Source organism: Notechis scutatus, chromosome 11, assembly GCF_049901735.1.
Source record: "Notechis scutatus isolate UNSWTSFEM ecotype Mainland chromosome 11, rNotScu1.2, whole genome shotgun sequence".
Classification (NCBI taxonomy): Eukaryota; Metazoa; Chordata; class Lepidosauria; order Squamata; family Elapidae; genus Notechis; species Notechis scutatus.
Genome location: NC_142019.1, coordinates 1,448,301 through 1,467,413, shown reverse-complemented (window position 1 = coordinate 1,467,413; position 19,113 = coordinate 1,448,301). Strand labels below are relative to the sequence as shown.

Below are 19,113 nucleotides of genomic sequence, written 5' to 3'. Positions count from 1 at the left end.
ACAGTGTGTTTGTCAACTAAAAAATACTTCTTTGGTCTTTTTAGTTGCCAGCAGAAAGGCAGTGGGGAAAGTAGGGCATTCCTTAAATGCTTCAGATAATTGCTAGGCAGCCGAAACTGTTGGCGCGCAAGATTATTACTAGAGGGCATGATTGATGTCTCTTGGCTATGGATGTGTCCCATTGGAGAATATACATCCAGGGGTTGGGGGGGAAGACCAAGGTCAAGGGGGAAATGAATGGTGTATTTTAGTGTCGCTGCACCCAGCTAATGGCAACATGGTCACTCCTAATAAATCATTATTATTTTTTACTCGGAGAGATGTGGCTAGAGATTTGTGATTTGAATGGAGGTGTATTGTCAGAGCCCTGACAGTGTTCTTTAATAGTCTGAACAGGGAGGCAGCAAAATTCTGACAAAAATTGTTCAGGTGCTCCATTTTAGTGGCAGAGATATCCCTGTCCCCGGCCTTGGTCTGTTTAACGTCATTCCTGACAGGACATAGAACAAAACCTTTGAAATTAGGAATTTCATGGCAGCAAAGGCAAAATTTATTTATCAAATTTCTGTGTTGTATCTGGGTGATTCTGGATGACTTCTGGGGGCTCTTTAGCCACTTGTCATTGGGATCCTTCTTTTTTTAACCCCCTATTTTCCCTCCTCAGAACTAAAACAGGCTCAAGCCATCATGAAAACGCTCGAGTAAGGAGCCCCGGATGCTAACCAGGACTAGTCAGAAGGAAGGAAGATTCATTTTGACTACAGGCCAAAATGTCTCCACTGAATAATGATCTTCCAGCTTATGAGATACAAGCAAAGCAGCCAGATGGGATTAATGTCCATTTCCCAGTAGGCCAGACCAGAAAAACCAGTGGGAAAGGTCTGGGGTGTGGTAATATAGGGACATGTCTCCGTCACAAACGTCCAACCTCTGCCTTAAGAGAAGTCTATCTGTTTTTATGTTTGTTTGTTTTTTTCACTTGAGCATCAGTTTTCAAGTGAAGCGTAACACAGGTTTTGCTCTAACTGCGCTGTGTCAAAAATATGAAAACGTTCCCTTGTTTGTTTTTATTTCCCCTTGTATTTTGTTGAACGGCAGAAAATTAAATCCCACCTATGTGGCAAAAGCTATCTTTGTCCAGTCTGTGTATTGGGCAAGGCTGGTGGCCTCATTGCTTTGGGCTGGAAATGAAATTAAAAAACAGTTTGATGTTCGTTTGTTTGTTTCAAGGTTTGAGTCCCGAGCTAGGCACATAAGCAAATTTGTCAAAATTGGTATTTCTCCACCTTAGCAACTTTTAAGGTGTGTCAACTTCAACTCCCAGAATTCTCCAGCCAGGAGTTGAATCCACACATCCTGGCTAGGGAGTTCTGGGGATTGAAGTCCACACATCTTAAAAGATGCTGTGGTTGAGGAGAGGGAAATGCTGGTTTAAATGAAATGCCATCATACTTTTGTTCAAGCCAATCACTTTCTGGCTTAATAGTGTAAAACGTTTGAACAAGGACCAGAGAATTTCAGGTTCAATTACTTCCATACTCCCAGAAACTTAACTACACCTGTAAGTTCTAGATAGTTGCTTCACAGCCCAGCCTACCTTACTGGGTTGTTGTTGGGAGGGGGCGGAGGGAAGGCTGAAGGAAGCTTCTTTGATCTCCTGCCTGAAAAGATAATTATATATAAAAAAATGAGTAAGTTTAAATGGACATTTGATTTGCTCAGTCATAAAGGCAGTACACTTACCTCTATCACACACAGTTTTGACACTAATATCAACCCTGGGAATCTCGGGACGAGCCTGCAAAATGGTTTTGTGTTTAAATTATGTTTGTTCTATTGTTGGGTTTTTTTTTTCTCACTTTTTATATATATATATATATTGTTACTGATGTTTGTTTATGATTATTTCTCCCGTCATCTTGAAGTTCTTTCAGAGTTTATTTGGTTTGTTTAGCATTATGATAATGGTTTTAATTGTTACTATGCTTGCCAGTCACCCAGATTCTAATAAAGGTGAATATTTGCAACTCAGGGTTGAATGTGGGGTCTTTGGTACTCTCTAAGCTTTGTTTTCTTGCAGACATTTCATGACCCATCTAGGTAACATCACCAGTTGTACAAGAGAGTGGGGCTTGTTGACAGGAGGAGGAGGAGGACTGTGGGATCATTAGTACTCTCTGAGCGTTGTTTTCTTGCAGACATTTCATGACCCATCTAGGTAACATCACCAGTGCTACAGAGAGTGGGCTTGTTGACAGGAGGAGGAGGAGGACTGTGGGATCATTAGTACTTGAGGTTGTTTTTGCAGACATTTCATCATAGATAATATCATCAGTGCTGCTAAACCTGAGTCTCTTGGTTAGAAGAGCCGCTCTACAATACTATAAATTAATCTGTGGGAAAGAAATACCATTGCTTTAAACCATCTTTGCCAAATCCACGCAAGAAAGTCGTTGCCCGATGCCTCCCCTCCCTTCGTTGCAAGGATTCACGACCCCCGCCCATTGTACACACACAAAAAAAGTCCCAGGTTTGCAGTTTGCTGCGCTGGCTCTTATCCCAGAAGCGTGGATGTGCCTTCCTCGGAAACTACAGCTCCCAAGATGCTCAGAGGCTCCTCTCAGCCAATGGGAGCAGAGGAGAGGCGGTCCCCTGCGTTAACCCTTCGCTGGCCGGAGCTGAGGACGGCGGACAGTGGTAGGCAGCTCGTGACTTTTGGGCAGCTGCAACAGCAACCAATTGAAGTAGTAAGCAGACTGTGGCTGGCAGCGCTGCGTGGTACCCTTTCTCTGCCCTTGGCTTTTGCCAATCCCACGTTTTGGGGTTCAGGTGCGCTCTACCTGCAGAGGTGGATTTGGGAACAATTTCCTCAAATCACAATATATAGGTAGTATTCATTACTATGTTTATACTTATATCTATTATCTTATAATCGCTTGACCAAATAAAGTAAATAAAATAAACAAGGAAAAGGCTGACTCTTCAATCAGCCAACAGTAGTATTGTAGCTGTGTTTTAGCCTAGGACTTAAGTTTTAAGGTTTTTTTGTTCATAGAACCCCTTCCTGCAGGAAAATTCCCCTCCCCGTTTTCCTACCGAAAATGTGCTCATAATTTTAAATGGATGTTTTATTTGTGCCAACTGAGTTTATCGATACTGAGTAATAAAGAAACAAACAATGAAAGATTGTTTGCATTGATCGACTGCATTGTGTAAAGGTATCAATAGGAAACCCATGCGATACGAACATAAGTGAAAGAAGCCTCGTGAAAAACTAGGTTTTTTTTTAAATTAAAATACGTGTCCTGAAAAAAAAACCCTGTACAGGATTTTTGTAACAAATAAATAATAATGATGGACATTGTTTTTTACATGTTTGCAAACATCCTCCGTAGCTTGGAAATGATTTTGATTTTGCAGACTCTTGAAGGCTGGGGGGGGGGTTTGTTGGGGGGGGGGATTTTCAGGGGTCTTCAGAGCAGGTTGGATGAGAAAGAAGTTGGTGGGTTACACTGCCCCCCTCCCTTCCCTTTCTCATTTTCAAGAAAGCAACAGGGTAAAAACAAGATTATGTAAACGGTTCAATCATGACTCATTGCAACATACCTGTTGATCTTTTTGTAAGTGGTTTTACCTGCCCTCAAGTCTTCTTCTTTTTCCCCCACACCTTCTTTTTTTCCTGTTTTTTTCAAGGATGCCTGAGGGCCCGGAACTCTTTCAAGCCTCCAGATATATCAACACAGAATGTGCAGGAATTACCTTTACAGGGAAGGTGGAAAAATTCGAAGTCAGCAAGAATCCGGAGGTGCCCTTTGAGAGCGATGCCTACCGGATCTCGGCTGTCTCCCGGGGCAAAGAACTGAAGCTCACTCTGACCCCTCTCCAGCGGGAGGACTCGAAAGGGCGCCCTATGGATCTGGTGTTCCGTTTCGGCATGACTGGGAATTTCAAACTGGTCCCGGTTTCCGACATGCCCAAACATGCTCACCTGCGTTTCTACACCCAAGAGAAGCTAGCCCGGGTTCTCTGCTACGTGGACGTCCGGCGTTTTGGCAAGTGGGAGGTGGACGGCACCTGGCAAGCAGACCGAGGGCCTTGTGTGATGTTGGAGTATGAACAATTTCGGTGAGGGGCAGTTGGTGGGATTCAAAATAATTTTTTTTTACTACCGGTTTACTACTGGGTGGGGTTTGGTGGGTGTGGGTGTAGCTTGGTGGGTGTGGCAAGGGGAAGGTTACTGCAAAATCTCCATTCCCTGCCCACCCCACTAACCTGCTTTCCAGCTCCGTTCTCCTGTGCAGGGCAACAAAAGGAGAGACAGCCAATCAGCTGGGACTTGGGAGGCGGAGAAGAGATGGGGGCGGGGCCAGTCAGGAGGTGGGATTTGCCAGTTCTCCCAACTACTCAAAATTTCCGCTACTGGTTCTCCAGAACCAGTCAGAGCCTGCTGAATACCACCTCTGGTGAGGGGCTGCCTTCCAACCCACTTGCCTTCTTACCCAAGGCCTGGTTTGTTTGTTTTTTTTAATGTATATTTTGATCACTTGATGTCCTTGAGGTTAAAAATGATTCCCCCCCACCCCCAAAGAATCGGCATAGCGGGAAGGAAATCTTGTGCTTGGTCCTTAAGGGATGGAATACAACTCCCATCATCCACCAGCTAAGGGCTGGAGGGACGGGGATTGCAACACAAAAGATTTGGAAGCAGGCAGATTAGAGAAGGTTGGGGGGTGATGTGGGATTATCTCTTAAAATCCCAAGCCTGGGATTTATCGCTATCAAGTCCACTCGTTTTAAACTTGCCAAGTTTGAAAAACACGGCTCTGGAGATAGAAAGCAGCAGGAGGAAGACACTCACAATACAGTAAGCATCTATCACGGATGACTTTATTAGTTTGGATAATGAAATATCTGCAAGAAAACAAACAAACTCAGAGAGCACCAAGGATTCCGTAGTCGTCCTCCTCCTCTTCCTCCTCCTCCTCCTCTCTTCTTTCTAGCACTGATAATGTTACCTAGCTGGGTAATGAAACATCTACAAGACAAAGACCGAGCTCAGAGAGCACAAGGACCTCACAGTCCTCTTCCTCCCTCCTCCTCCTCCACACTACAAATCCCACTCCCTCGTAGCACTTGATATTACCTAGTTGAATAATGAAGGACTCCAAGGAGCCATTATGTCAACCCAGAGCTATAGATATTCTCCTTTATTGGCACGCCAAATAACCCCACTTTTATTTAGTATAGCGTGGGCAGAAAGAAACTTGGAGATGCTTTCAAGGTTGTGTTGTTATAACCTACGACAATACAGGATCATTTCTGGAATGTCTTGTTCGTTGACCGGCCTACCTCAAAAGATTATCTCATCTTGAAACTTTGTCCAGGTTTCTCTTTCTTACACTAAACGAAATCAAAGTGATATTTTGGGTGTTCTTCTCACTCTGCTTTCACTCTGGTTGCTCATTTTCCAACTAACATATTGTATTAAAAGGTTAGACATTTTTCAACTAACGTATTGTATAAAAACTCTTGAAAGTTTCTGCTTTGTAGTCAAAATTAGTTGGAAAAGGTACTTACCAGAATCTTTCTTTTTTCTTTTTCTTTTTTTGCTAGCCTTGACTAACGCTATCCTACAGCGCCTTTGATCTCTGGATGGCATAATCTCTTCTCCAAGTTCCTCCTTCATGGCTCTTTCGTGTCTTTTCCCGCAAGGGCACCTCTCAATTCCTTCACAGAATCCCAAATATTCCCGGCTAACAAATCGTGACTTGCTTTCCAGGGACAACGTCCTGAGGAATCTCTCCGACAAGGCCTTCAATAAGCCCATCTGCGAGGCTCTGCTCAACCAAAAGTTTTTCAATGGCGTTGGCAACTACCTCCGGGCTGAGATTCTACACCGGTGAGTCTGCGAACTAGTTGGTGGTTTGCTGCTGGAAAGCAGAGGGAACTTTGTGGTCCTGTGTTGGAGAATCCAGAAGACCTTTTTGCACTCCAAGGAAGCCTCTGGAGAAAACAAGTTGGAAGTTGTGTTAGTTAAGGCTTGCAGATTGATGACAGGGACAACAGCATCTGGATTGCAAGCTGGAAACTGTTCCATGTACTTCTGGAGTAGGATGTCTGTCTGGGTGTGGGCCTACAGGCAGTATATGCCATGGGGTCCTTGGTGCTCTCTGAGCTTGGTTGTTTTCTTGCAGACGTTTCATTACCCAACTAGGTAACCTTATCAGTGCTAGAAAGGAGCGGAGTTTGTGGAGAGGAGGAGGAGGACTGTGGGGTCCTTGGTGCTCTCTGAGCTTGGTTGTTTTCTTGAAGACGTTTCATTACCCAACTAGGTAATGCAATTACCCAGCAATCCAGCCTGCAAACTAACATGGTGGCGTTGGTGATTAGAATGCAGTATTTGCAGGCTAATTCTGCTGACTGCCGACTGCCAGCAGTTTGAATCTCACCAGGCTCAAGGTTGACTCAGCCTTCCATCCTTCCAAAGTTGGTCAAATGAGGACCCAGATTGTTGGGGGAGGGGGGGGGGCAAAAGGCTGGCTCCGTAAACCGCTTAGAGAGGGGCTGGAAAGCCCTGTGAAGCCGTATATAAGTCTAAGTGCTATTGCTATCCTTAGTTTTCATGAGAGTAAAAGTAAGGAACGGGAGAGGAACTTCCAAACTTGCAAGAAGGACAGACAAGAAGCGCCCGCCATGACGGTTAACACCCTCTGAGCATTTAACCATCTTTTCTCTGACTTCTTCTAGATCAAAAATCCCTCCCTTTGAGAAGGCACGGACCGTTCTGGAAGAACTCCAGCGGGGGCTTCAGGTAAGAAGCCCAAAGGCTAGAGCGGTGCACTTTCAAGATCTTAACCAGTTGAAGGCACTTAAGCGAATCAGTATGGCCATTCAGCGAATCCAGCTTTCCCGGTTGACTTTGCTTGTTGGACGCTGGCGGAGGAGTGATTCCAGATGGTGATCCCGAGATGCAGCATAGGTCGGTTGCCAAGCACTCAAATGGCAGTCACATGTCTACGAGGATGGTGTGCCGGTCGTAAGCAGGAGGAGCAGTCATAAGTCACTTTTTTCAGCGCCGTCCTCACTTTGAACAACCATTAAACCCATGGTCATTAGTCAAGGGCTACGTGTACACAGTTTTACTCAAAGAAAAAAGGCATTGTGATGACCCAAAGGGGTGTGGCACAAAGGCAACAGTCAGATAATCAATAAGAGTCCCTTTATTATCTCCAACTTTGCCCCTCCAATGTCCTGGTTACCTTCTGGCTGGAGAAAAACTCTCCCAGGAAAAGCCTTTGACTGCAGAAAAATTCAGTCCAAAACAAGGTACACACAAACTGTAACTTAAAATCCAAACAAACCGAGCTGAAGTAATTAGTTTGGCAGGGCAGGAGCAAGAATTTCAGACTTGAAAGCACGGCAAAACTCACACAGTTGGGAAGACGCCAGGAACACAGATAAGCCATGACAATACAAGATAAAGTCACGTTTGCTCCCAGCAGCCTGCTGCACGCAGCTTGCCTTTTTTATAAAATGTTCCCAGCTGCAGCTAATGAAGGGAATCAGGGCCCTTTCCTCCCCTGTAAGCCATGCAACTCACATTGCTTTTTTCTCCGTTCCTCCCTGGGTGCCCTAGGATGAAGAGGGGGTGGGCCTGGTCTTCCTCCAAATTCCCTCTCCCTTGTTCTACCTCTCCCCTGCTCTGCCCAGCTGGACTTTGCCCTTCTCCAGTTTCCTCCACAGCCAACGGAGCCACACTCCCGCTGCCTGTCAGCTGTTCAGCTTCCTTAGATTCAGACACTGACAGGGGCATGAGAGATATCGGATCAGAATCCCTTGTTTTGCCTGTTTAGAAAGATTTCCATTCATCTGACTTCCTGTCTCCACGTTTCAGGTTTCTGGTGCAACCTTGAGCAAGAAAGTAAAATTGAAACGAAAGAATCCCGACTTGCTGGAGGCCTGTCACCTGTTGCCCATGGAGGCTGTGAATCTAGGTGAGCACCTGGTCAGGCCCACAAAGGATGCCAGAACACTGCAGCCATCATAAATGCAAACCAGTTTATGATATGAATTTTGATCACATGACCAAGGAGATGCTCCAAAGGTCCCACCTGTGAAAAATTGCCCTTTTTTCAGTGCTGTTGTAACTTTGAACGGTCACTAAACGAACTGGTGAGGGCTACTGTTCTGACCAAGGCTTTCTGAGACGGTAACGATCACATGCTGTTCCTGAAAACCTTTTCTGTTTTATTTCAACAGCTGTGAATTACCGTATTTATCGTATAACACGCACAGGCGTATAACACGCATCTTCATTTTAAGAGGGAAATTTCAGGAAAAAAAATTAAATTTCTAAATAAAAACTTTGAAGCAAAATAAGGGTAGCTCAGAACTTTTTTTTTATTAATATTATTACCACTTATAAGGTAAATCAGTGGTCCCCAACCTTTTTGTACCAGGGACCGGTTTCAAGCAGAAAATTTTTGCAAGGACCGGGGGAGGAAGAGAAGAGAAGGAGGCTTGCTCTCTCGCTGCTCCACCATCCAAGGAAGAAACTGCTTCAAAGAAGCGGGGGCTTTTGCTGTCGCCGCAGCTATTCCGAGCGCCCGTTTCACCCCCACTCCCACCCAGCCGCGCTTCAATCCACAGTGTCCCATTCTGCCTGCCTGCCTGCCTGCCTGCCTTAGTTTCTGGTTGTTTGGGAGCAGCTTCGGCTGAGAATAATAACTATTCGCCTCTTTTACTCAGCCGAAGCTGTTCCGATTCAACCATTAACGAAGGCAGGCAGGCAGGCAGAACGGAGCACTGCGGGCGGGCGGGCGGGCGGGGTGGGGTGGGGAGAAACGGGCGCTTCAGGGAAGCTGCGGCGACAGGAAAAGCCCCGCGCTTCTTTGAAGCAGTTTCTTCCTGTGCTGGTGGAGGAGCGAGAGAGCGACTGAGAGCTGACCCAGAGAGAAGGACAGGCTTGGTTGCTTCCTCCCTCCCCTTCTTTCATTTGTGTCCTTGATCCCGATCCCAGCAGCATTCACCGAAGGCTTCTTACATTATATCGGCGTATAACACGCATACATCATTTGCCCCCTATTTTCAGGGGGGAAAAAGTGCGTGTTATACGCCGATAAATACGGTATATGCATTCACAGCCCGTAATGAGTCCCACACAGTCTGTGAATAGTCCAACAGAAGTCAGCCACAGTCTTTCAGGATAAGGCTGATAAGCACCCACCTTTATCTCCCTTGAAATGCTGCCAATGACTACATTGCCCATTAGCTGTACAATGCCAAAAGGAGCACAAAGTCAACACGGAACTTCAAAGTTTAAACCGGTCAGAATGAACAAAGTTGCTTCCTGCAAAGGCTCATGTCCCTTTGCTCCTCCTTGATGTCTTATGGGAGGGGCCAATCATCTCCAAGCCTTACTCCCGAGTCGCCCCTTTTGTCTTAACTGTTCTTGCCTTCTGGCAGCTCTGTGCAAGTGCACACTGGGAACAGGCTCCCCCTGTTCCTCTGCCTCGCTGATGTCAGCTTCTGGCGGCTCCGGAGTCAGCATATAACTTTCAGATGGCCCTTGCCCCATCGCAGATCCCTCGTCCGAGCCCTCCTCAGACTCCTGGACTGGCCCATGTTCCTCCCCACTGTCCGACTCTGCTGCCAGCTCCGCAGGCCACCAGCAGAGCACAACGGACCTGGATTTACGTCTCGGCTTGTCTTCACCTAGGAGGTGGCAAGGGGTATGACCCCACCAACCGAGAGGATGCTGCAATCTTTGTAGAGTGGCTGCACTGTTACTCTGTTCCCGGCATGAAATCCCTGCGTGATGCTAACGGCAGGACCATCTGGTTCCAGGTAAGGGATACTGTCATGACCCTGTTGGAATCTGATTCTGAGTATAGCAAATCTGGCCTAACTCTATGCCAATTATTATTTTTGAATTATTTTTCTTCCATGTAGGGAGACCCAGGACCTCTGGCTCCAAAAGGTGAGTTCCATTTTTACATTTCCAGGAGTTTGAGGAAAATAGAAAATGAGAAAGTGGGTTTTTTCCCTAAATCACTATACAGCAGCATGTAGGTTGCCATCAAATATATTTGCTAGGATCTTAGTCTCAAGCAACTTCTACTTGTAGCCAGAAGATCTCAGATTGGACTGCCAGTTTTTCTGGTTAAAGGATCCAGAGATTGAAATTCCCAGCTGGAAAACAGAAAAACTAAAACTAGAAATATGACTCTGACTAAGAAGTCACCTTCTGTTCCTATATCGTAGAACATAGATTAGTTTAGTTTAGTTTATTAATTAGCCCTTTGGCCATATCAAAGTGCAGACACAAATTATTACTAAAATCTGATAAAAAAAACAGTCTAAAATGGAATTGGAATGAAATACAGTTTAAAATGAACTTGGAGTAAAATACGATTTAAAATGAAATTGGAATGAAGTACAGTTTAAAATGAAATTGGAATAAATTACAGTTTAAAATGAAAGTGGAATAAAATACGATTTAAAATGAAATTGGAATGAAATACAGTTTAAAATGAAATTGGAATAAAATATGATTTAAAATTAAATTGGAATGAAATACAGTTTAAAATGTAATTGGAATAAAATATGATTTAAAATTAAATTGGAATGAAATTCAATAATTTAATATATAAGTAAAATAAGATTGTATTTGGATATCACCCCTACAATCTGTCCCAATTAGTCCCACATGTCCTGATTCATGGAACATAGAATAACATGGTAGTTAATTAAGAAATTAAGATGGCACTGATCTAATTATATGCGTGTGATGTTTTTAATCCCAGGGGGGAAATCTCAGAAAAAGAAGACACAACCAAAGTCTAAACCAGCCGTGCAGAGTTCAAAGGTAGAAGGATGATCTCTTCCTCTGTTTTGGGATATTATTTACCCGAGACCCAAAGGTGCTTTTTTTTTCAAGAGGCAATTGGACTTCCTTGTGTTTTCTTTGAAGAGGTTTCGCTTCTCATCCAAGAAGCTTCTTCAGTTCTTGAGAAGAAGCTTCATGGATGAGAAGTAAAATGTTTTCAAAGGGAAAAAAAAACCGAGAAGAGATTGGACAACCGTTTTTCTGAAATGGTATAGGATTTTCTGCTTGAAGCAGGGATTGGATTAGAAAACCTCCGAGATCCTTTCCAACGCTGTTATTCTGTTATTTTTTTCTGTTAATTTAATCAGTCTTTAATGAAACCTCCTGAACTAAGTGAATCTGGCTTCCTCGTTATGTTGGCTGGGCAGAAGTTTGCAAAAAGGGGACACCCAGGGACTCTGCAACTGTCATAAATATGAACCAGTTGCCAAGTACCCGAATTTTGACCCTGCATGTCAACTCATGCAACATTCCTCTGTTTTCAAGTTGCCATAAACAAGTGGGGGAAGGGGGAATGGAGAATCTGAAGGCACATTACAGCAGTTTAAAACCAGAAGTACATTCCATCCTTATCTACAAAGATTGTAGCTAGCTCTTCAGCCCGAAAATCCTTCATTGGAGAATGTGATTGATGACACCCAGACCCTGAACGTGCTTCCTTGGAGATTCTGATTTATGATACACCCTGGTGGGAAGGGGGAAAACAGGGTCACAGGTGACTGTAAATTACTTATGCCACAGTTGGCTTCAGTTAGGTTAATGCCAGCATGTTGCTCCTAATAAATCTTTTGAATTTTTTTTTGAAGCTTGGCTCGAGGGTCATGATTTAATTAGGGCAATCGCCGGAACCCTGACAGCGCGACCATGGGGAAGCTGTAATAGTCCTATCCAGGGGTGGGATTCTACCTGTTCAGACCAGTTCTATAGAACCGGTTGTTACCATCTTGCACAGTTCGGAGAACCGGCAAATCGTGCCACTGACTCAGGCAGCAGATTGCAGAAAGGTAGATCTGCGAGTGACTCTGTGATTCTGCAAGCAACTCAATCTGCCTGCTTGCTTTGCCTGATTTTGGGTAAAAGTTGCTCTTTTTTTTAAAAAAAAATCAATATTTACATAAATATTTATATTTACATCTAAGCCACGCCCACTGTCACATGATCATCAAGCCACACCCACAAATTGGGCCACGCTCACAGAACCGGTTATTAAGCAATTTGAATCCCACCCCTGGTCCTATCCCTTTTTGGGTGCCGTTGTAACTTTAAACGGTCACTAAACAAGCTGTTGGAAGTCGAGGACTGCCTATACTACGTTGGAGTTTCATTTTTGATGTCATTATGGTAATCCGACACCTCAGAGAATATGAATTTGGGGACAGTGAATCTCTGGCTGTTGTAACTGAGCCGTATTCAGTTACCTGCAGGTTCCCCTCTTCTGCCCCCGATCAATTCTTGATCCACCTGAGATCCAATGAGAACCCATCTCATTCAAGTGGCAGATTGGCTTTCCCTGAGATCTCATTGATCCAGTGAGAATCCATCTCATTCAAGTGGCAGATTGGCTTTCCCCAAGATCTCATTGATCCAATGAGAACCCATCTCATTCAAGTGGCAGATTGGCTTTCCCCGAGATCTCATTGATCCAATGAGAATCCATCTCATTCAAGTGGTAGACTGGCTTTCCCCTGAGCATCTTTCTCCATCTCTGTAGGCTCTCAAGCCAAGGAGCGACTCAACCAGCAGTCCTGCTGAGAAAGAAGCTAAGGGAAGAAGGAAACTTAAGCCAGAGCATGAAGTTACACAAATAAAGGAGGAGGAGGGTATGGTCAAGAGAGCCAGAGAACCGAAGACCAGATCTCAGAAATCATCCTCTGATTTGCAAGAGTCTTCGCTGCTAAGTTCTCCACCTCCGGCACGGAAGAGGCGAACACCTGCTCAGAAAAACCAAAGTGAGAAAGTGGATCTATCTGGGATTTATGGGGGCTACCAATGGAGGGGGGGGAAAGGGTTTGAAAGAGCAGTGTGACACTTGGAAATTGAAAGTGCATTCCATGAATATTTTCGCAAAGATAGCAACTAGGTGACTGAAGTTTCTGCCGTGCAAAATTCTAACTGGAGAACATGACCGATGACTCTGAGCTATGGAGGTGTCCCATTGGAGAATATGAATGATGATACACCCAGGGGGTGGGGTGGGGAAAACCAGGGTCAAGGGTGACAATGAATGATGTGTCTCAGAGTTGGCTACACCCAGGCAGTGCCGGACAACTTCCAATAAATCCTTATTGTTAACTCCCAATAAATCCTTCTTAAGTTTTGGAAGTTCTCCTCGAGACTCATGATTTAATTGGGGTGACTGCCTAACCCTAACCCTGACAGCCTACCAGGTAGATCATATGACTGTTATTAATTTTCTCTGTTTAGCTAAGGCGTCGGCCATCTCGAGATCCAAACGGGTGAAGGCTTCCTAACCCTTCTCAACACGGAAATATCTTTGCAAAAGCTTCAGGTAGATCTTCATGCTCCAGCGGAGGAGATAAATGCAGCTTTGGGATCCAAGATTAGCGACTGAAGACCCCTCGTGAGTTTCAGGCAGGAACGTCCTGCTCCAACGGAGGAGATAAAATGCAGCTTTTGATTCGAGATTACCAACTTCACGCTCTGGCAGAGGGAGATAAATGCAGAGATTCTGATCCAAGACGACCAGCTGAGAACAACGTGAAACCATGTTTTCCTGCTTCCTCAATTACCAATGTTTAAACTTAGCGTTGCACAGATTTCTTGGATGTTACTTACGCTGCTTTTAAAAACCTGCGCCTGGGAGGGGAAAAAAATGCCTTTGGCTTCACATTGTTCTGAGCGAGCGGAAGAGAAAGGAGTCCAGCAGTTTGAATAGTTGCCACCTCTCAAAACTTTTTTATTGTGGGGGAAAAAAAACCAGCAGAGCACAGAGAACTTTCTGAATAAAACTTCCGGACAGAGAATGACTAAGATTTAATCTTCAACTTGCTTTGCCTTCCTTTTACAGCAATATATATATATATGTTTTTATATACTAATAAAAAAATATCCTGCTTTAAAAGTTGCTTTCCTATGTCAGAAAATCACTAAGGCAGATCGTTGAGACAATGACCCCCAAACTCGACTCATTCATTCAACAATTGCTTTTAATTATTATTAAAAAAATTTTGACATATCTCTTGATCTTCCAAGCTCAGTCAATTGGGGGGAGTGGAGAGAAGACAGATTCGCTTAATGATTACCTGGTTTGATCCACGACCACATGATTTGCTTAACAACTATGGAAAAAAACATTGTAAAATTGGCTCAATTACAGCATAGCACTTAAGACTCATATCCCGCTTCACGGTGCTTTACAGCAGGGGTTCTCCAACCTTAGCAACTTTAAGACTTGTGGATTTCAACTCCCAGAATTCCTCAGTCAGCAAAGCTAGGTGTGGAACTCTGGGAGTTGAAGTCCACAAGTTGCTAAGGTTGGAGACCCCTGCTTTACAGCACTCTGTGCACGGTTTATAGAGTCAGCCTCTTGCCCCCAACTACAATCTGGGTGCTCATTTGACTGACCTCGGAAGGATGGAAGGCTGAGCCAACCTTGAGATGGTCAGGACCGAACTGCTGACAGTGGACATTAGATTAACCTGCAATGCTGCATTCTAGGCAATGTGCCCCCACGGCTCTAAAGCTCCAGTCCCAACTGTGATCATAAATTGAGGACTACCTGTTAGCCCATCCCTGTAATCCGTCCCTGGTGCTCTTCACCTGTGTTAGGCAAACAACAGAAGCTCCAGCTGTGGAGTCCTTAGAAGAGCAGTCTGTTGCAAGCCTCAATCCCTGCTTTGTCCCCTCAAGACCAGCAGGATAGAGAGTATTTGGAAGGGCCGAAAGGAAAGCTTCAATCGACGTTCTTCCAGAACCAAGGAGGTGTTGGGATCAGGTCTTTCAAGGAGGTCACACCTGCAGAAGACAGTCATGGTGTCAGAGAAGGAGCTTCTGGGGGAAAAGTTGACCATTAAGACATCCCCTTTCCACTCACACGGCCGCCTCTTGAATGGGGAAGCCCATCTGGAGCCAGGTGTCAACGGTGCTGCCGTAGGACTCGTAAAGTCGGACCACCAAGGCACCTGGCCTGTCCTCAGCCTGGGGAAAGAGACCAAAGAAGATCCCCTGGTTAGCTCAGCGTGATTCTTTACTTCCGTGTAGCTACTCCTGCCTTGCTCTTGTGAGATGCCGCTAAGGACAGAGATGAAACTCAAGAGAATCTTCACCTAGAGCACAAGATTCACCCAAAGGTTCACCAAAAGCAGAAGAAAGGACTGGCAAGCTAAGCTGGCTTCCAAGTTGAACATAAAGCTCATCAAATCCCATTAGTTTTGTGATAAATTTGAACGGTGTGTGGGAACAACCTTGGGAAACAGGAGGAAGAAACACAGACTAGACCAAGGTTTTCAAACTTGATAGCTTTAAGACTGGTGGACTTCAACTCCCAGAATTCTTCCTCCAGTCATGTTAGCTCAGGAAGTCTGGGAGTTGAAGTCCACCAGTCTTAAACTTGCCAAGTTTGAAGACCCTTGGACTAGACTATGATCAGGACAGTGTCAGGGGTCCAAATGCTAATAGGGCTTCCAAAGCTGATAGACAGCAGCAGCTGAGCCACAGAAGGAATTGGGGGAGAGGGAAGGGCCCACAAATGTCCTGTTCTGACCTAGGCTTCCTCAACAGCACGAAACCGACTCAGCGGCCCGATAAAACCCCCTTTTTATTTCGTTTACAGTGAATTCCTCTCCAGCAAAGTCCTGGGCGACAGTCTTTCAAGATAGTTCACAATGACAGAACTTTATCAGACTTGGAGAGCTGCCAGGCCGATATCTTTCAGATGCCACACTGTAGCAGACAATACTTGGCAAGAATGCAGGAACAGATTTTCACCCAAACGAACTAATTGTCGCCTGCAAAACCCCACCTCCCTTTCGCTCCTCTTTTGTCCCCCAGGGGAGGGGCCATTCACTGTCACCTGTGGCTTTACTCCCGAGTCGCTCCTTGTTCCTTAGCTGTTCCCTTCTTCTGGCAGTTCTGTGCATGCACACACTGGGAACAGGCTCCAACTGTTCTTCTGCCTCACTGATCTCCGACTCCAAAGGCAGCTGATAACTGTCGGACGGTCCTGGCCCCATCTCTGCCTCCAATGCAGAGACTCCAGGACTGGCCCATGTTCCTCCCCAACCTCCTCACTGTACAAATCTGCTGCTAGCTCTACTGGCGGGCCACACCACGCCCCTCATTTCTTGGATTGAAAAAGCAAGAGGGGAGAGAAGGCTTGCAAGACAAATATCAACCTTGCGAGGCGGTCCAGACAGGAAGCATGCCCAGATGAATTGAGTTTAATGGTTGCATTTTTCTTTGGCTCCTTACCTGCTTTATTGTTTCAAGGACAACAGCTGGAGACTGGACAGAAAAGGCACTCCAGACTGGACATGGCCCAAGAGGAGCGCCTTCCAGGACATGAAGAGGAAAATTCAAGCTGTAGGCCTGCTGGATTACCCCAGCTTCTTGGAAAGAACCTGTGGATGACAAAGCTGTGCAGTCAGGGCTGTTATTTAAAGTAGGCCACCATCACTTCGGAGGTATAGTTTCCCCTCTAGTCTTCCTGGTGTCTTCCCATTCCTTCTGCCAGTCTTCCCATTGTCCTAACATCTGTGCAAATGGTATGATCTAGGAAAAATAAAATTAGTAACCGATTTGCAGAAACTAATAATCCAGGGGTGGGGGGAGGCAGGGAGGGAGGCAGGGAGGAGGAAGGAAGGAAGGAAGGAAGGAAGGAAGGAAGGAAGGAAGGAAGGAAGGAAGGAAGGAAGGAAGGAAGGAAGGAAGGAAGGAAGGAAGGGGGTGGGGAGGGAGAGGAAAGGAAAGGAAAGGAAGGGAAGGAGAGAGGGGAGGGAGGATAAATAGAGGGGGGAGAAAGAGAAGAGAGAGAAGAAAAAGAAGCAGAGGAGAGAGGAAGGAAGGAGACAGGAGAGAGGGAAGAAGGGAGGAAAGGGGGAAGGATAAATAGATTGGGGGAGGGAAGAGGAAGGAAGAAAAAGAAGCAGATGAGAGAGGAGAAAAAAAGAGATGGTGAAGAACAGGAAGGAGGGGGGAGGAGGAGGAGAAGAGTAGTCTGCCAAGATCAGGTTCTCAGGTGTTGCTTACCCAGGTGAGGCATCACAGCATAGGTAAACTGGTGACGTCCAATATCTGCAGTAGCATCAGGGGACTTTGGAGCACGTAACCTTCATGGGAATCAAAATTTGTCTTATCCACTCATTCACACCACATGCTTTTGTTGTTAATGATCCAAATAGCCAAATAGCTAGGACCCATGAAAACTCTACAAAATATCAACCAGTCGACAGGAACACAAAGACAAAAGTTTAAAAAAATATATAACCCAAGAAGGCAAGGCCAAAGTCATCCCCCAAATCATTTCTGCCATAACCCAGGAATTCCTACCATCCGCCAAAACTCACAGGGAGAGGCTCATCACATTGTCGTGGACTGAGCAGCCATATTTGCAGTCGTTCAACAAGGCAACCCCAAAGCCGTGCTCGGATAAGTCTAGCCATTTGTGAGTCCACACCTAAATAAAAAAAAAGGAAAAGGAAAACCCAAGTTGAATTCAAGACAAACACCATCTAGGCTTCAGAGTGGCTATTCGGTTGGCAGGATCCATTCATGTTCATGAAAACTGGTGTGGTGGTCAACGAGGCATGCCGCAAACTTATTTCGGGCTTGAGTTGTGTGGGAAAACCCTTAAGAACTGAGGAAATCCGGAAATCCAGGCAGCTCAAACGAATGAATATAAAGGTTTTATCACAAGCTTAAGCTCTCTACAAGAATCTGAACTACTAACAGTCAAGGGAAATTAGCGGGAGATAAGAAGTCAGTTGAATTCAAGGTGGGCTTGATTTAGGTCTCTTGTGGGTGCGAAGGGACTCGGGACTTAATGACACGTTTGACCCCTTCCTCAGACTCAGTCTGCTCTGTGAGATGGAGGTGTGGTCCAAAAATTCAAGATGGTGGCCACCTTGTAGCCACTGAAGAATTGTACATAAAAAAAGAGAGAGCAAAAATTCAAGATGGCGGCCACACTGAAGCCATTGACGAGCCGAACGTAAAAAAACAAAAAGAAATTCAAGATGGCGGCCACCATGGAAGCATTGAAGAGCTGTACGTAAAAAATGACAAGCAGGAATTCAAAATGGTAGCCCCCATGGAGCCACTGAAGAGTTATATGTAAAAAGACAAGCAGAAATTCAAGATGGCAGCCACCATGGAAGCATTGAAGAGCTGTACGAAAAAAATGACAAGCAGAAATTCAAAATGGTAGCCCCCATGGAGCCACTGAAGAGTTATATGTAAAAAGACAAGCAGAAATTCAAGGTGGCGGCCCCCATGGAGCCATTGAAGAGCCGAACATCAAAACCACAAGCAGGATTTTGATCACTCCATCGTGGGAACACCAGTTGGGAGAAGAAGAACCTCACCTCAAACCGGGCCCAATCCCAGGACGTGTTCCAATGCGTCGGTCTCTGCAAGTGCCCAAACTGGATCTCGTAAGTGGCGTTTGGGCTCCGAACCTTGGCTGGAAATTCCACCTTGAGGAACTTGTGAGCTTCGTTCCAGTCCACCTGGAATGCAAGCAAGCAATTAAAAAAAGAAGAAGAAGAAGCAGATTTTTTTTCCCATTGGCAGCTCTAATGAAGAAAGGGAGATCTGCAGATCGGAAGAAGAAAGACAAAGTCGGATTTTACCCGGCTGGTCAGCATTTCTATGGGGAAAAGAAAAAAGAAACTCAAACCTGAGTCTGGAAGGAGATGTAAGGACTCCCTGCATCCAGGATGACCTCTTGGGTTAGGATGCTGCTCTTGCTGAGCTGCAGGGAGAAGCTCACACTGCCCCGCAGGCCGCCCAGGGTGGAAATTTCCAGGGGTTTTAGGAGATGAGTGATGGGCTTCCTGGAAAAAAAAAAAAAAAGAATGGCTAGAAAATTGCTGCCTCAAAATTAGAGGTTACAGGCAGGGGTGGGATTCAAAAACCCCAACAACCAGTTCTCTACCCGGTTCATGGGTGGGTGTGGCCATGGTGGGCGTGGCCTAGTGGAACTTCCGGGAGGGGCGTTTTTCATCTTCCCCAGAATCCGGAGGCTTCCCTCGGGGCTCTGGGAGGGC

General features: G+C 45.4%; 3 protein-coding genes and 1 long non-coding RNA gene across 9 annotated transcripts in view; 2 read left to right on the top strand and 2 right to left on the bottom strand.

Moving 5' to 3' along the window:
• Positions 1-2,027, top strand: part of COMMD4 (COMM domain containing 4) — a 6,903-nt gene extending 4,876 nt beyond the window's left edge. The window contains exon 8 of the mRNA XM_026684506.2: positions 665-2,027. Within this exon, the coding sequence (XP_026540291.1) occupies positions 665-705 (41 nt within the window). The 3' untranslated portion in view covers positions 706-2,027. The remainder of the gene's footprint in view (positions 1-664) is intronic.
• Positions 1-3,877, bottom strand: part of LOC148129676 (uncharacterized) — an 11,719-nt gene extending 7,842 nt beyond the window's left edge. The window contains exons 1-2 of the long non-coding RNA XR_015750765.1: positions 3,760-3,877; positions 1,744-1,798 (exon numbers count right to left, since the gene is read on the bottom strand). This is a non-coding gene — a long non-coding RNA (uncharacterized LOC148129676). The remainder of the gene's footprint in view (positions 1-1,743; positions 1,799-3,759) is intronic.
• Positions 2,598-13,970, top strand: NEIL1 (nei like DNA glycosylase 1). 4 transcript variants are annotated; one of them, XM_087972506.1, is made up of 10 exons: positions 2,634-2,697; positions 3,694-4,125; positions 5,780-5,899; positions 6,748-6,811; positions 7,895-7,994; positions 9,719-9,846; positions 9,952-9,979; positions 10,806-10,867; positions 12,600-12,837; positions 13,313-13,970. In XM_087972506.1, the coding sequence occupies exons 2-10, from the start codon at positions 3,695-3,697 to the stop codon at positions 13,357-13,359; spliced, it is 1,218 nt and encodes a 405-aa protein (XP_087828632.1). In that variant the 5' UTR covers positions 2,634-2,697; position 3,694; the 3' UTR covers positions 13,360-13,970. The 4 variants fall into 4 exon arrangements, with proteins under 4 accessions (XP_087828631.1, XP_087828632.1, XP_087828630.1 ...); XM_087972504.1 differs by having other exon boundaries at positions 2,635-2,887; XM_087972507.1 differs by having other exon boundaries at positions 2,664-2,747.
• The window catches only part of MAN2C1 (mannosidase alpha class 2C member 1), an 18,411-nt gene continuing 13,082 nt past the window's right edge, over positions 13,785-19,113 (bottom strand). Inside the window, exons 20-27 of one of the 3 annotated variants that reach the window (XR_015750764.1) lie at positions 18,744-18,900; positions 18,430-18,573; positions 17,413-17,522; positions 17,096-17,175; positions 16,319-16,467; positions 14,943-15,046; positions 14,669-14,863; positions 14,039-14,187 (exon numbers count right to left, since the gene is read on the bottom strand). Coding sequence is in view for 2 of the 3 variants with exons in the window: in XM_087972498.1 (XP_087828624.1) it covers positions 14,734-14,863; positions 14,943-15,046; positions 16,319-16,467; positions 17,096-17,175; positions 17,413-17,522; positions 18,430-18,573; positions 18,744-18,900 (874 nt within the window). In the remaining variant the exon portion in view is untranslated. Of the gene's footprint in view, positions 14,864-14,942; positions 15,047-16,097; positions 16,191-16,318; positions 16,468-17,095; positions 17,176-17,412; positions 17,523-18,429; positions 18,574-18,743; positions 18,901-19,113 lie in introns of those variants that run through there. The other 2 variants (XM_087972498.1, XM_087972499.1) reach the window with 2 other exon arrangements.

Excerpts from the sequence above, each read along its gene's own strand:
- NEIL1 (XM_087972505.1), top strand. The coding sequence starts at position 2,604 with ATGCTCAGAGGCTCCTCTCAGCCAATGGGAGCAGAGGAGAGGCGGTCC. Across the intron at positions 6,812-7,894 it reads AACTCCAGCGGGGGCTTCAG|GTTTCTGGTGCAACCTTGAG; the intron begins GTAAGAAGCCCA and ends TCCACGTTTCAG. Across the intron at positions 7,995-9,718 it reads CATGGAGGCTGTGAATCTAG|GAGGTGGCAAGGGGTATGAC; the intron begins GTGAGCACCTGG and ends GTCTTCACCTAG.